The sequence below is a fragment of the Mastomys coucha genome, unplaced genomic scaffold (assembly GCF_008632895.1).
Source record: "Mastomys coucha isolate ucsf_1 unplaced genomic scaffold, UCSF_Mcou_1 pScaffold21, whole genome shotgun sequence".
Lineage (NCBI taxonomy): Eukaryota > Metazoa > Chordata > Mammalia > Rodentia > Muridae > Mastomys > Mastomys coucha.
Window position 1 is genome coordinate 16,843,545 of NW_022196904.1, and position 14,085 is coordinate 16,857,629.

At 49.4% G+C, this 14,085-nt stretch overlaps 1 protein-coding gene across 2 annotated transcripts in view; it reads right to left on the bottom strand.

Moving 5' to 3' along the window:
• The window catches only part of Nectin2 (nectin cell adhesion molecule 2), a 31,524-nt gene that overhangs the window by 14,857 nt on the left and 2,582 nt on the right, over positions 1-14,085 (bottom strand). For both annotated transcript variants that reach the window (XM_031385592.1, XM_031385593.1), the window contains exons 2-3: positions 6,633-6,995; positions 1,717-2,013 (exon numbers count right to left, since the gene is read on the bottom strand). In XM_031385592.1, coding sequence (XP_031241452.1) covers positions 1,717-2,013; positions 6,633-6,995 — 660 coding nt within the window. The remainder of the gene's footprint in view (positions 1-1,716; positions 2,014-6,632; positions 6,996-14,085) is intronic.

Genomic DNA, 14,085 nt, shown 5'->3' on the forward strand with positions numbered 1-14,085 from the left:
CACGTCTGAGTGGTGTGCCTCACGCTTGTAACCCTAGCACTGAGGAGGTAGAGGCAGGAAAGACGAGTTCAAGGTCATCTTTAGCTACAGAGAGCTCAAGGATAGCTCCGGTACACGAGATCCCCTTTCTCAAAAAAAAAAAAAAAAAACAAAGGCTGGAGAGATCATCGCTCAGTGCTGAAGAGCATTGCACTGCTCGTACTGAGAATTCGGCTCCCAGCACCCTCCCAGCACCCGCCCGCACCAGAAGACTCACAACTGCCTGTGTCTCCAGCTCTAGATGCATCCAACGCCCCACACTCTCGTGCATAGAAAGTTCAAGGCCAGCCAGGGCTACATAGTGAGACCCTGACTCAAAACAAAACAACAAAAAAATGAAGCTGGGAGTGTGTGTAGGGGGAATTCCAGCCTGTGTGCAGGGAGTGCTGGGAGGTGTCCCTAGACAAAACTGAGGGCTGAAACTGTAGGCAGTTTCTGCAGAAGCCTAGGACACTTTGAGAAGGCTTGGGGAGCCCCACGGCCTCTAAGGGCCAAAGGCAACAACACAGGAGAGCAGGGCTCAGAGGAAGGTTGTTTAAACAGCACCAGGAGGGGTGGCTGGGCTAGAGTGCTTGCCTAGCATGCACGAGGCGCTGACTTCCACTATCAGCTCCTCAGCGGACCTGGTGTAGCAGCCCACACCTGTAATCCCTGCCATATATATGTATGTAATTATTTATTATTAATTATATGAATACACTGTAGCTGTCTCCAGACACACCAGAAGAGGGCATCGGATCTTATTACATTTGGCTGTGAGCCACCATGTAGTTGCTGGGATTTGAACTCAGGACCTCTGGAAGAGCAGCACTGCTCCTAACCACTGAGCCATCTCTCCAGCCCTATCCCTGCACTCCCTGCACCAGTGGCAACTGATGGACCAGAAGTTTCAGACCAGTGGTTATCCTTAGCTACATGAGGGCAACCTAGACTACCTTGTTCTGAAACAAAAGAATTGGAAACCCTTGGGAGGCTGCTCTGGGATGAAATCCAGGCGATTCAGGCAGGAGAGAGCCCTGTGTAGAGACAGGTTACAGGCACAGGTTATGGGTCTGTAGCTCATCCTCAGCTGTCTGGGGTGTTTGAGGCTAGACCAGGCTACATGAAACCTCGTCTCCAAAAGTGAAAATAGTGTGGCAACAGAGCGGGTGAGCAGCATGGATCGTGGCCTAGGATAGTTGAGGACTTTCAGGGAATCTGGTGTCCCTGGAAGCCAGAGAAGACGATACAGGGGGCAGCTGTTTGCAGGTAGACCCAGAGTTTTCTCTTTTTTTCAAGACAGGGTTTCTCTGTGTAACAACCCTGGCTGTCCTGGACTTGCTCTGTTGACCACGCTGGCCTTGAATTTACAGAGATCTCCTACCTCTGCCTCCTGAGAGCTGGGATTAAAGGCCTGAGCCGCCACCACTGCCCGGACTATTTTTCCCTTTTCTCGAAACCCGGAAGTAGGTGAACCTTTGGGCTCTCAACCCCGTCTCAGCTTATCTTTGATTCCAGACGGCAGGAACCCACAGAAGCCAGTGTACCTCTCAGCACCCGGGAGACTTAGACTAGGGTGGTCTATACTATCTCTAGTATAGACCATAGGCAAGGTTTGGCTGGTGGAGACTGAGGCAGACAGAACTCGGAGCCAGCATGGATAGCATGTGAGGGAAAGCCACCTCCCGGCATACTCACAGCGCACGGAGAGGGTCACCGGCAGCAGGATGGGCTCTTCGAAGCTCTCGTGTTCTACTCTACACGTGACCTTGACGCCATCCGCTCGGCCCACGGGCACCAAGGAGTATCGGCTGATGATAGTGACTGTGCCAGCCTGTATTCCTGGCTCCTGAATATCTCTTGCCTCACCACCCAGGGATGAGATCCAGGTGATTCGGGCAGGGGGCCGGCCCCCCGAGGAGACACAGCGGGCAACAGGCACCGACTGGGGGCCAATTGTGACCTCCTGGGCTTCAGCGTGGTTCTCAGGCTGGGCTAGGGAGATGACCAAAGAAGGCTTGTGACTCACGACTTGCAGTCACTTTACAAACGGCTCAACAGGGGCGGAGGCGAGGGCGGGGGCGGAGAAGTGGGGGAGACACGGACACAGGACCTGATGGAACCAGATGGGATGGACTTATGGACAGACAAGGAACCACACAGTCACGGCTCTGCTTCCTGGGTTCAGAGCCCAGCTCACTAGCCTAGCATATGCGTAGCTTTGGGCAGCTATTTAAACCATTTTCTCGGATGTCACATGGGACTGATTCATGGATCAAAGAAATTGACATACCCAGTGCTTAGGCTCTGTCTGGCATACATTATCCTAGTCTGAGTAATTACTATATACATATATGTATACTATATAACATGTAACTTATGTATTGTATGTTTTACATTTATAAGACACTGTTACATATTATTGTTATGTTATTTATATATAATTTAAGATATATAACATATAATACAAATTATATACCTATGTATATATAACTTTTTTGAGACTGGGTCTTACAATGTGGTCTTGGCTGACCTTGAACTCACAGAGATCCAACTGCCTTTGCCTGAGCGCTGGGATTAAAGGTGTGCAACATCAAGCCAGGCCCGTGTAGGATATTTTACAATATCCACTGTGCCCGTCAGAAAGATGTACAGGCCAAGGCTGGTAGCCTTGTGACCTGACCTGTGACCTGACCGCTGGGAGAGGCTGAGGCAGGAGGATGTTGAGTTTGAGGTCGGCTTGATCTATATACTCAGATTTTGTCTCAATAACCAAAAGAATAAATGGGGTATGGTGGGTGATGCATGCCAGCCCTGGAGGTAAAGGGAGGAGGATCAGAGGTTCAAGGTCAGCCTCAGCCGCACAAATTCCAGGCGAGCCTGAAATACATGAAAAAAAAAAAACCAACAACAAAACCCTAAGCAAACAGAACAACAAAGTTACTAAAATTAATACAGAAAATCACAGCAGAGAGAGTGTCACAGACTGGAGGAAAATGAAATTTTTTTTTTTTGTTTTGTTTTTTTGTTTTTGAGACAGGGTTTCTCTGTATAGCCCTGGCTGTCCTGGAACTCACTCTGTAGCCCTGGCTGTCCTCGAACTCAGAAATCCGCCTGCCTCTGCCAAGTGCAGCTCACACCTTTAATCCCAGTACTCCAGAGGCAGATACAGGCAGATTTTTGAGCTCAAGGCTAGCCTGGTCTGTCTACACAGAGAAACCCTGTCTCGAAAAACAAAACAGCAACAACAAAAAACCCCCTGAAACCTTTTTTTGAAAAACCAAAACCCAAAAACCCAACCATACAAAAAAACTAATGGCCAGTGAGTGGGCTCAGTGGCAGAGCTCCTATCTGCGATGCTGAGATGCTGGGTTCTGTCCCTCAGCACTAGAAGGGAAAAAAACAAAGTGTCCTATTTGTTTTCCTGTAATACCCACTGTACTGTGTTTCCAAAAGGGAACAAAAACAACAGGGACTCCCCAGCTGGTCATTTTTAACCCTTTCACCTTATCCTTCCGGAAAACATGGAAAAACCTCCAACAGAGATAGCAAGGCCGACTCCCTCCTTTGACTCTTATCCAGTATTGTCTCTGGAGCCAGGACTCATGGATCTCCAGTGCATCCCCTGGCTGTCAGTCTGCTGTCCCCTTCTGCTAACTGCACTGTTTCCTCCTGACCACCATCCATCAGGTGGTCCTGCCCATCAGCGCTCACTGGGATGTTCCAGATCCTTCCCTTGGGAAGCTCCTCTTGCCCGTAGAGTCTGGCTAGGGTGCACATCCTAAGTTGGGGGTTCTATACTCTTCAGATCCCATCCCCAGCTCAAGGGTAGATTCCTCAAGGGGACTTTTCTGGCCTCTTGTGGCTCTGACATCACCAGGTTCTCCACAGAGGCAGATGTTGCTGTATCCACTGAACCTATGGCCTAATCAGTGTTCTCTTTCAATACTACTGATGCAACTGATGACTTCCAAAATGATAGGTGAGGCCCTGCCACTGAGCCAACCCCCACGGCTTCCCATTTTTCTCCTGTCTCCCTGTCTCTCACAGCACAGCTCAGGCATGCATGTCTAGGACCCTGGGCATGTCGGGGGAGACACTCGCTCCTGAGCAGCAACCCCAGCTTCCTATTTATTTATTTATTTATTTATTTTTCTTTATCAGAGTAGGATCTGGCTATGTAGCTCAGGCTGGCTGAAAACTAGTGATCCTGCTTCAGCCCCTCATGCTTGAGAAAAGAGGCACATGCTTGTAGCTTGTATGCCTGGCTTGACATACTTTTTTTTTTTTTTTTGAGGCAGGGATTCTCTGTGTAGCCCTGTCTGGCCTCGAACTCACAGAGATCTATCTGCCTCTGCCTCCCAAGTGCTGGGGTTAAAGATGTGTGCCACCATGACCAGCTTGGAGTATGCCTTAACTATACCCTTGTTCAAGCTATTGCATAAGAGTAGAGTTTTATGAGGCCTGGGAGAAGGGCTTTGCAGTGTGTGTGTGTGTGTGTGTATGTGTTTTGATTTTGAGACAGGAGCTCATATAGTCCAGGCTGGCCTCAACTCACTTTATATACCTGAAGATGACCTTCAAACTCTGATTATCCTAATTCTACCTTTCAAGTGTTGGGATTGCAGGCACATGCCATCATCCCTAGTTTCACGTAGTGCAGGGGATCAAACCCAGGCACCATAGCATTTCCTTGGCATCATAGGAAAGCATTCTTACAACTAAGCCACACTTCTAGCCCTGCTTCTATTTTGCAAAGGAGATTGAATGTAGAACACTGCACACTCTGGGCATGTGTCCTATTGCTGAGCCACACCCCTAGCCCTTTACTGGGGGATTCTAGGCAGGGGCTCTACCACTGAGCCATGCCCCCAGCCCCTTGAGTCACACCCCCAGCCCCTCACTGGGGGATTCTAGGCAAACACTTGGAAGAGCTTCATCCCTCCTAGCCAGTCCTTTTTAAAATTTGACTTTGAAGTCAGGCAATAGAAGTGCAAGCTTTTGATCCCAAGACTTGGGAGGCAGAGGCAGGTGGATCTCTTAGAGTCTGAGGCCAGCCTGGTCTACAGAGTGAGTTCCAGGACAGCCAGGGCTACACAGAGAAACCCTGTCTCGAAAAACCAAAAAGAAATAAAAAAAAGTAAGAGATGGAAAAATTTGACTTTGACACAGAGTCCAAGTTGCCCAGGCTGGCGCTCAACTCACACTGAAGCTTGCCTCAGCCTCCTGAGTTGCTGGCATGACAGACCTGTTCCCCAGGAACTGGCAAGAGCTGTGCTCTGAGCTGTGTTCTGAGCTGTGGACACCGCCCTCTTGGCATCCCTCAGAAAGCAAGTCTCCCTTCTGGAAGTTCCAGGGAAGCTCCAACTCTCTGAAGCCAGAAGCGGGGAAAGACTCTGGGTGTTGCGGTGTGGGGGCTGTGGTGCTGAGCCCTGTGGTGTTCGGAGTGCTGGGTTGCTATGCCCTGCAGGGCGTTTTCCAGCATTAATGAGAAGTCTCTGCCCTGGGGCCACTCCTATTGAAGCCAGCAAGCTGGGAGTCCTTTATTGCTGTCTGTGCATGGGTCTGTGCACACCCATGTGCAGTGTCTCCAGAGGAGAGGACAGCAATGGATCCGTGAGAACTGGAGCTGTAGATGGCTGTGGACTGCTACGTGCCTGCTGGGCCTCTTCCACTGAGTCATCTCTCTGCCCATGGATGGGTGTGCTCTTTCTGGTTCTTGGTTTCCTTCAATCCAGGAACAGCGGTGTAAAAACTGCCTAAGACTTCGTCTATTGTATTGCCTCACCCTGTGTCCAGCCAAGGCGACCCTGTGCTTACAGGTCACCCCCAATCCCTTGAACATTTCCTGCCTCTCCAATTCTCCACCCACTTACATTTTTATTATTTATTTATTTATTTATTTATTTATTTTGATTCGGATAAGTTGGCCTGGCCTCTCTGTGACACCCAGGAAGATTCCTCACCAAGTCACAGCTCCTGCTTGCTTAGAACCCCCATGGCTCTTGTTCTCAAGATGAAACCAGAGTAGAGTATAATGGCCCATGCCTACAGACCCAGCTCTGAGGTAGCTGGGTTGTTTTGAATTTGAGGTCAGTGTCTGAGCTATATATTGAGCTCCTGACTCCAGGAAAAAAAAAAAAAAGAATACCTTGCTGTCTGCCATATCCCTGGTGGACCTGGGGCCGAGGATGTAGCTCAGTTGGCAGAGCACTTGTGCTACTACACACCCAAGTGCTGTTTCTGTCCCCAGGACCCAAGAAACCGGGTGTGATGGCTCATGCCCTTCATCCCAGCACTCTGAGGTAGAGGCAGAGGCTGGAAATGACAAAGTGGCTCAGCGGGTAAACGCAGTTGCTGCCAAGCCCGACACTTGACAAACTGAGTTTGATCTCCAGGACTCCTGTGGTATAAGGAGAGAACTCATTTCCAAGAATTGTCTTCTGATCTCTAAAGATTGCAGGGGATGGACACACACACACACACACACACACACCTCCATCTCAATAAAACAAACATACAAACTTCTACAAAACAAAAGACGTTTGCCAACACATTAAGGATGGTCAACCTAAAAGCTGAGACACGAAGTAGCCAGGGTCCCCTCCACTCACCTATGACTCTGAGCCAGGTCACTCCCCTGCGGGTACCGTTGGGAAATGTGGCAAACTCACAGGTGTAATTGCCCTCGTCTTCCACCCTCAGTCCCCGGAAGGCCAGAGTGGCATCCCGCAGGTCCGCGTTTGTTTCCGGTCTTGCTTTGACAAAGGACAGACGCTCCTTGTTGAAATGAGAGTTGGGGAAATCCACGCCGAAGGATGGGTGGAAGGCAGCCACAACTGTGCCATCCAGGCGCTGCCAGGTCACCTGAGAGACGCGCTCCGTCGTGGGTGGGAGCAGGTGGCACGGTAACTCCACAGTGCCTCCCAAGCGGCCCCGAACCTCAGGAAGCACTCGTACCCGCACATCTTGGGCTCCTGGGGAGAGAGGAAAGAGATCAATTCTGTTGGGGAGGGAACAAGCCAGAGGTCTCCAAGACATGCAGTGCTAAGGCAGAGATGAGATTCCTTCTTACTTGATTGATTTATGTTATACAGGGTCTTACTATGTAGCCCGGGGCTGGCTTGGAACTCACAATGTGGTCAACGCTGCCTTGAACTTTTAGAGATCTGCCTCCCGTGCTGGGATTAAAACTGTGTGTCACCACACCTGACTCACCTTGTCATTTTAGTTTTGTTTTTTCGATTTATTTATTTTTAGTTTGTGAGATAGGTGTTTTGCTTGCAGTGTTGTGCATGCAGTGCCAGTATTGGCCAGGAGGGGGCGTCAGAGTCCCAGACATAGGAGTTACAATACAGGTGGTTCTAAACCTCTATGTGGAAGCTGGATTCTCTGGAAGAATAACAGGCCGTGTGCTTTTTTTGAGGGGAGTGAGGGGGCAGAGTTTCTCTGTATAACAGGGCCCTGGCTATCCTGGACTCGCTTTGTAGACCAGGCTGGCCCCAAACTCACAGAGATCTGCTTCCCTCTGACTCCCTAGTGCTGGGATTAAAGGTGTGTGCCACTACTCCAGGAGACAGAGTGCTCTTAACTGCTGAGCCATCTCTCAGCTCCCCACATTATTTGAGAGAGGTCCCTTGTTGGTCGGGAGCTGTTTCAACTAGGCTGGCCAACAAATCCCAGGGATCCCTCTGTTTCAGCCTCCTCAGTTTTGGGGATCGAACTCATACTGACATCCAAACTATTTGGTCCGTCACTCAGTGTCCCCAGCTCTGTGCTCTGTCGACTCTTACACTGATGGTGATTTGACTCAGCACATTACACATGCTACGTGAGTTACGTTAGTTTTTCCCCGAGGGTTTCATGCATGTATACAATATTGTCTGGTCTCTGTCACGCCCCGCACCCCCCCCACACCTGTTACCTTCTGACCCTCACATGGCTCTTGATGAACCCCCTTCTTCCCAAGAAGTCCGTCTCTGCCTTTGATGTCTTATATTCTGGTGCTTTGCATGGGCATGGCTGTGGAGTTATCTACTGGAACATGGGCAACAAGCCTGAGGCTACCCCAGTCTTTGCCACTCCCCCTTCTTCAACAACCTTCCTGACAACCAACTGCCAATGTCCCCTCTAGGAGGGTGGGGTCTCACGAGCCCCTTCTCCTATTTTCCCACTTTATATAGACCAGGCTGGCCTTGAGCTCAGAGATCCTTCTGCCTCTGCCTCCAGAAATGCTGAAATAAAAAGTGTGCACCACTGTGCCTGGCTGTATTTTTACTTAAAAAAAACTTTTAAAAAAATTGTTTGATGAGCTGGAGAGATGACTCGGCGGTTAAGAGCACTGACTGCTCCTCTGAAGGTTCTGAGTTCAAAACCCAGCAACCACATGGTGGCTCACAACCATCTGTAATGAGATCTGATGCCCTCTTCTGAAGTGTTTGAAGACAGCAACAGTGTACTTACATATAATAAATAAATAAATCTTTTAATGAGATTGTTTGATGTATATGGATGTTTTGTCTATGTATGTCTGTGCACCACATGTGTGCCTGGTGCCTACGGAGGCCAGAAGCAGCCACTGGATTCTCTGGAGCTGGAGTTAGACAGTTGTGTGTTGCCATGTGGTTGCTGAGAATTGAACTCAGGTCCTCTAGAAGAGCAGCCAGTGCTCTTAACTGCCAAGGCAACTCTCCAGCTCCCAATTCCTCACTTAAAAAAATATTATTTTTTTAAATCTTATTTTATATGTGTGTGTGTGTGTGTGTGTGTGTATGTGTGTGTACGCACATGCAGCTATGTACACTGTGTCCAGGTACCTGTGCAGGCCAGAAGGGGGCGCCAAGCCCTTGGAATCAGAGCTACAGGCAGCTGTGCTGTAAGCTGAGCAAGTCCTCTGCATGACCTATCTCTTCAGCCTGTCTCCCCACTGTTCCCCACACTGTGAACAAATATAGAAACGAGGAGGCCTGTGTCTCAGCTTTGGAGGAAGTACTCCACGATGACCCAGGGGTCAATAATGTGTGGGTTTAAATCCAGGGCTTAACATCTCTGTGCCTCAGTTTCCCAGCTGCATAATGAGTACATAATGACAGTGTCGCACACCCCAGGGGTGTTATAAGGACCGAGGCATGCTGGAAGAGAGGGCACTCAGCCTAAGTCCACAGGAAACTTGAACTTTGTAAACAAACAAAGAGGCCGGATAATTACAAGTGGCCATTGACAGTGAGCCCTGAGGTGAGGGACTCAAAGACAGCACATGACTTGTCTCTATGAGCAACTGCTTATAACCAGAGAGAGAGAGAGAGAGAGAGAGAGAGAGAGAGAGAGAGAGAGAGAGAGAGAGAGAGAGAGAGAGCGCGCGAGCCCATGAGCAGGAGCGTATAATTGCCCTTGGCAGAGCTACCCTCTCAGGGACAGTGGTGAATGTATTGTCCTGGCCTCCTCACACACAAGAACCCAGGGAAGCTACCTGGGTTTTAACCCTACCACACAGAGGTGGCACATGTAGATCTCTGTGTGTTTGAAGGAAAGCCTGGGCTACATAGTGAGTTCCAGGCTAGCCAGGGAGAGATAGCCAAACCCTGCCTCAAAAATAAATAAATGAATAAATACATAAATAAATAAATAAATAAAATAAATGAAAATTAAAAAAGCCAGGGACTACAGAGATGACTCAGAAGTTAAGAGTATCCATTGTTCTTGCAGAAGACCTGGGTTGGGTTCCCTGAGATGGTGGCTCACAAACATCCCAAACACGGCTCTCTCTTGGACACTGCACACATATGGTGCACAGACATGTATGTAGGTAAAACACCAATTCACTTCAAACAATTTTTAAAAAAACAGAAGAACCTGGTGGTCCTGGTGAGGGAATCTGACAGAACACAATACTGGGTTCAGACAGTGCCAGAGAGGATGGACAAGTGGCCACCAGTTAGTCAAGGGAGTCACACCATCTCTGATATGCCTCAGCACTCGAACCCAGCATTCACCTAGACAAAAAGGGCTTCATCTTCTGCCAGAGCAGATCTATACGGGCTGGGAACAGGACAGCTCAGCAGTAGAGCCCTTGCCTAGAATCCCCCAGGGAGGGGCTGGGGGCGTGGCTCAGTAGTAGAGCACTTGTATATCATATGGAAAGCTTTGGGTTCCGGCCCTACCACAGACAAGAAGCAGGAGCAGGAGTACTTTTTCAAAGAATTGCAACACAGATAGATGTGAGCTTCCTGCTGTTGGCTACTTCTGGGCTGGTTGACCTTTTTAAGCCCAAGTTCTTCCATGTGTAAAATGGAGACATTTAAGTCACCCTGCAGGGTTCCCTGGAACAATTCCAGTAAATTTCTGACACTCTTTGCGGGCCAGGTCACAAGGTCAGTGCCCGTCCCCACAGGCCACATCTTGCAAGGCTTGAATTTGCCACTGCCTGGGTTTTATTTTGTTTATTTAGACAGGGTCTCAATGTTTGGCTTCAGTTGGCCTTGAATTCACAGCAATCCTCCAGTCTCACCATCTGAAAGAACTGGGATTACACATCTTCCCAAATGTGATTAAGAGCAGGTCTTAGAGCTAGGCAGAAGGACATTAAGGACAGAAAAATGGGTTTGAAAAGGTGTCAGGGGGCGGTGGTGGCACATGCCTTTAATCCTAGCACTTGGGAGGCAGAGGCAGGTGGATTTCTGAGTTCGAGGCCAGCCTGGTATACAGAGTGAGTTCCAAGACAGCCAGGGCTACTCAGAGAAACCCTGTCCCATCTTGAAAAACCAAAAAAAAAAAAAGAAAAAGAAAAAAAAAGAGAAAGAAAAGGTGTCAGGAGGGGTTGGTGAGATGGCCCAGCTGGTAAAGGTAATTGCAGCCAAGATTGATAACCAGATTTTAACTGGTTATCCAACTGATTGATAACCTGAGATCCACATAGTGGACAGAGAGAACGGACTTTTGACATCCACACATGTATCACACACACACACACACACACACACACACACACACACACACACACACACGCTAAAATAACAAGGGGTATCAATGAACCAGGCTCAGTGGCCTTCAGTCAGAATTCTAAAACTAAGGAGGCAGAGGCATCAGGGTCATGAATCTGGGGCCAGGGAGTTCCAGGTTAACCTGCATTATCCAGGGACGCCCTGCTTCATAAATGAGAACATACAGATGACAAGAACTTCATAGCCCAAGACCTCCAGACTAAGTTTCTTTCTTTCTTTCTTTCTTTTTTTTTTTTAAAAAAGATTTATTTATTTATTTTATGTATATGAGTACACTTTACTGTCTTCAGACACCCCAGAAGAGGGCATTGGATCCCATTACAGATGGTTGTGAGCCACCATGTAGTTGCTAGAACTTGAACTCAGGACCTCTGGAAGAGCAGTCAGTGCTCTTAATCACTGAGCCATCTCTCCAGCCCAAAAGACACCTATTTCTGATGGCCTTAGGAACCGAGACCCCACAGCTTAGTAGCAAAATTACAGTCATGAAGTAGAAATGCAAATAAACTTATGACCGGGGCTTCCTAAAACCATCACAGGTTGAGAACTGCTGACCTAGATGGAAGGTTGGGAACGGAAGTGGGAACGGAAGCAGGGCACTGGGTTTGGGGAGGAAGACAGACGCATGGTGACTTGCGGAGTTGGAAGTCTATGTGGTGAGGGGGATCCAGGGATTCTGGGTGTTAGATGGGGAAGCAGGGGAGATGAAGTCATGAAGCTGGGAAGACGCATGGCCTTGTGCTAGAAACATATTTCCTGCAGGCTTCTCAGCAAGTAGCTGTGGTGACCTTGCAGGGACACGGACAGCCAACGCCACGCCCAGAGACAGTGGCCAGAGGATGGCCAGTGGGAACACTTGATGCTCTCTGCCTCCGACTGGTGACAGCTCTATAGAGATGTCAGTTGGGTCCTCAAACACACTTCCTCCTCCCTCGGGGGAATGGACTAGCAGGCTTCCTGCAGGCCAGAGTTGAGACTGCCTCTGGCTAAGTAAAGCCTAGATCAAGGAAAGACACAGGGCAGGGTTGGACCTGGGGGTATAATAGTCTGAGGGAGGAGGTTAGAGGAGGGTCTGGAAGCCTAGTTTCTTAGATTTCCTGCCTGGCTGGCTCCTCCAGTCCCAGTTGGCCCCTGCACACCTATAAAACATGCTGTGTCCTACCCCCTCACCAGGTCAGGGTGGGGCAGGGCTGGACAAAACCCTTCAAGGCCAGAGGGCTTTGAGGACCAGCATCAGCTGCTGCCTCAGCCACCTGGGTAATTAATTAATTACATTAATCATAGTTCCCACCCCCACAGTGGACATCCGGAACCTGTCTGAGGGGTGAGAACGCAGCCAGATCTGCCAAGGGTACATGGCTTGGGCTGTATCTAGATTTCTATGTGAGCCCCACGAGGCCCTTCTGGACCGTTAAATGCGTAGTCTCCCTCTGCTGCTGCGGCTCAGCTCCCAGAGGACCTCCCCTATGGAAGGACAAGCTCATCAGGATGAAGCTCTCAAAGGCTCTCCTGGCTGGGCCCCGGGATAGACCTTTCCCACATCCTGCTAAGAGAGTGGACACCTCAGTGTGAATCAGTTCTAGGAGATTCGGGCCTTTGCTTGTGTACAGATCCTACTTCTAGGGTCTGTTTCTTCTCTCCCTGACTCCCGGTCCCCTCCCTCTCTTGACTCCTGTCCCTATATCCCTCTCATCCTCTCATTCTCTAGAGTACCTACCTATTTCTCTAAATATAATATATACTACACACACACACATGAGGGGGGGAGGAGAGAGAGAGAGTCAGAGTCTACTGTCCTGAACTTTCTAATTAGACCAGGCTAGCTTTGAACTGAGAGATCTGCCTACCTCTGCCTTCTGAGTGCTGGGATTAAAGGCTTACTCCCCACAATAACATATGTTTTGTGTAAGTCAGGGTCTTATGTAGTCCAGGCTGTACTGAACTTAATTGTGGAGCCAAATATGATTTTGAACTTCTGAAGGTCTGGTCTCTATTTTTCAGTTGCAGGTCACAGGTGCACACTACCACTGGCAATTTTAAGGTGCTAGAGAACCTAGAACCCTAGGCTTCATGCATTGTTCCCCTTGTTTTTCTTTTTTTTTTTTTTTTCTGAGAGAAGGACTCAGATAACCCTGCCTGGCCTCCATCCCACTACATAGCCATGCAATGTTGAATTCACGCTTGGATCCCAGTCCTGTGTCACCATGACTGCTTTTGGAGGTGCTGAGTTTGGAACCCAGAGTTTCAAACATGCTAGGTGAGCGCTTTATCCACTGAGCCATGGCCCAGCCCATCTCTTCCCCCCCATTCTTTCCAGTCTATAGGCAAGGAGGCCCTGGGGGTGGACAGTGTGCTGCTCCAGCCTCCCCCACGCTGGCAGTGAGATTACAGGCCTCACTCTGCCACTCTGTTTTTTCCTGAGACAAGGTCTTCCTATGGAGCTCAGTCTGGCCTTGAACTTTCCGCAATCCCCCTGCCTCAGCCTTCTTTGAGTGCTGGAGTTACAGGCGTTCGCTCTCCATCCCTATTTTAGGTTTCTGTTACTCTGTGGTCTCCGAATCTGTCTGTATGTATCCAGCACCCGCACCTCTCCATGGCTCCTGACATATTTTCTTATTGCTGGGGCCACCTCTTCTGGTCCCTCTCCTCCTCCCTTTCCTGCTCTGTTTCTCAGCATTGCTGGGGCATTAAAAATGTAACAGCATCCCAGGCGGGGGCAGCCGAGCTGGCCCTTGTGCAAGACTCCCTGTGTCTCCTGTGTCTTTAACTCCCTGTGGCCCCTACAAGCGGGCTGGCCTTGAGACTGGCCTGTGCTCTGACCTCTCAGAGTCACAGGATCTCCACAGCCCTTTGGCTGGGGTCTTTTGGTCTCCTCTCCTGTCACTAAACCTCTCTGCCCTTCCAGTGTCCCTGCCTACACCCCCTTCCAACACCTCTGCCCCTCTCCTGTATCTTTCTGCCCTCCCTTGCAATCTTCCTTCATTCTTTGTGCATGACTCCATCCTTAGGTCTGATTCCCCGTCCCCTCCCTCTCTTGGCTCCTGTCCCTATATCTCTGCTCTCTATT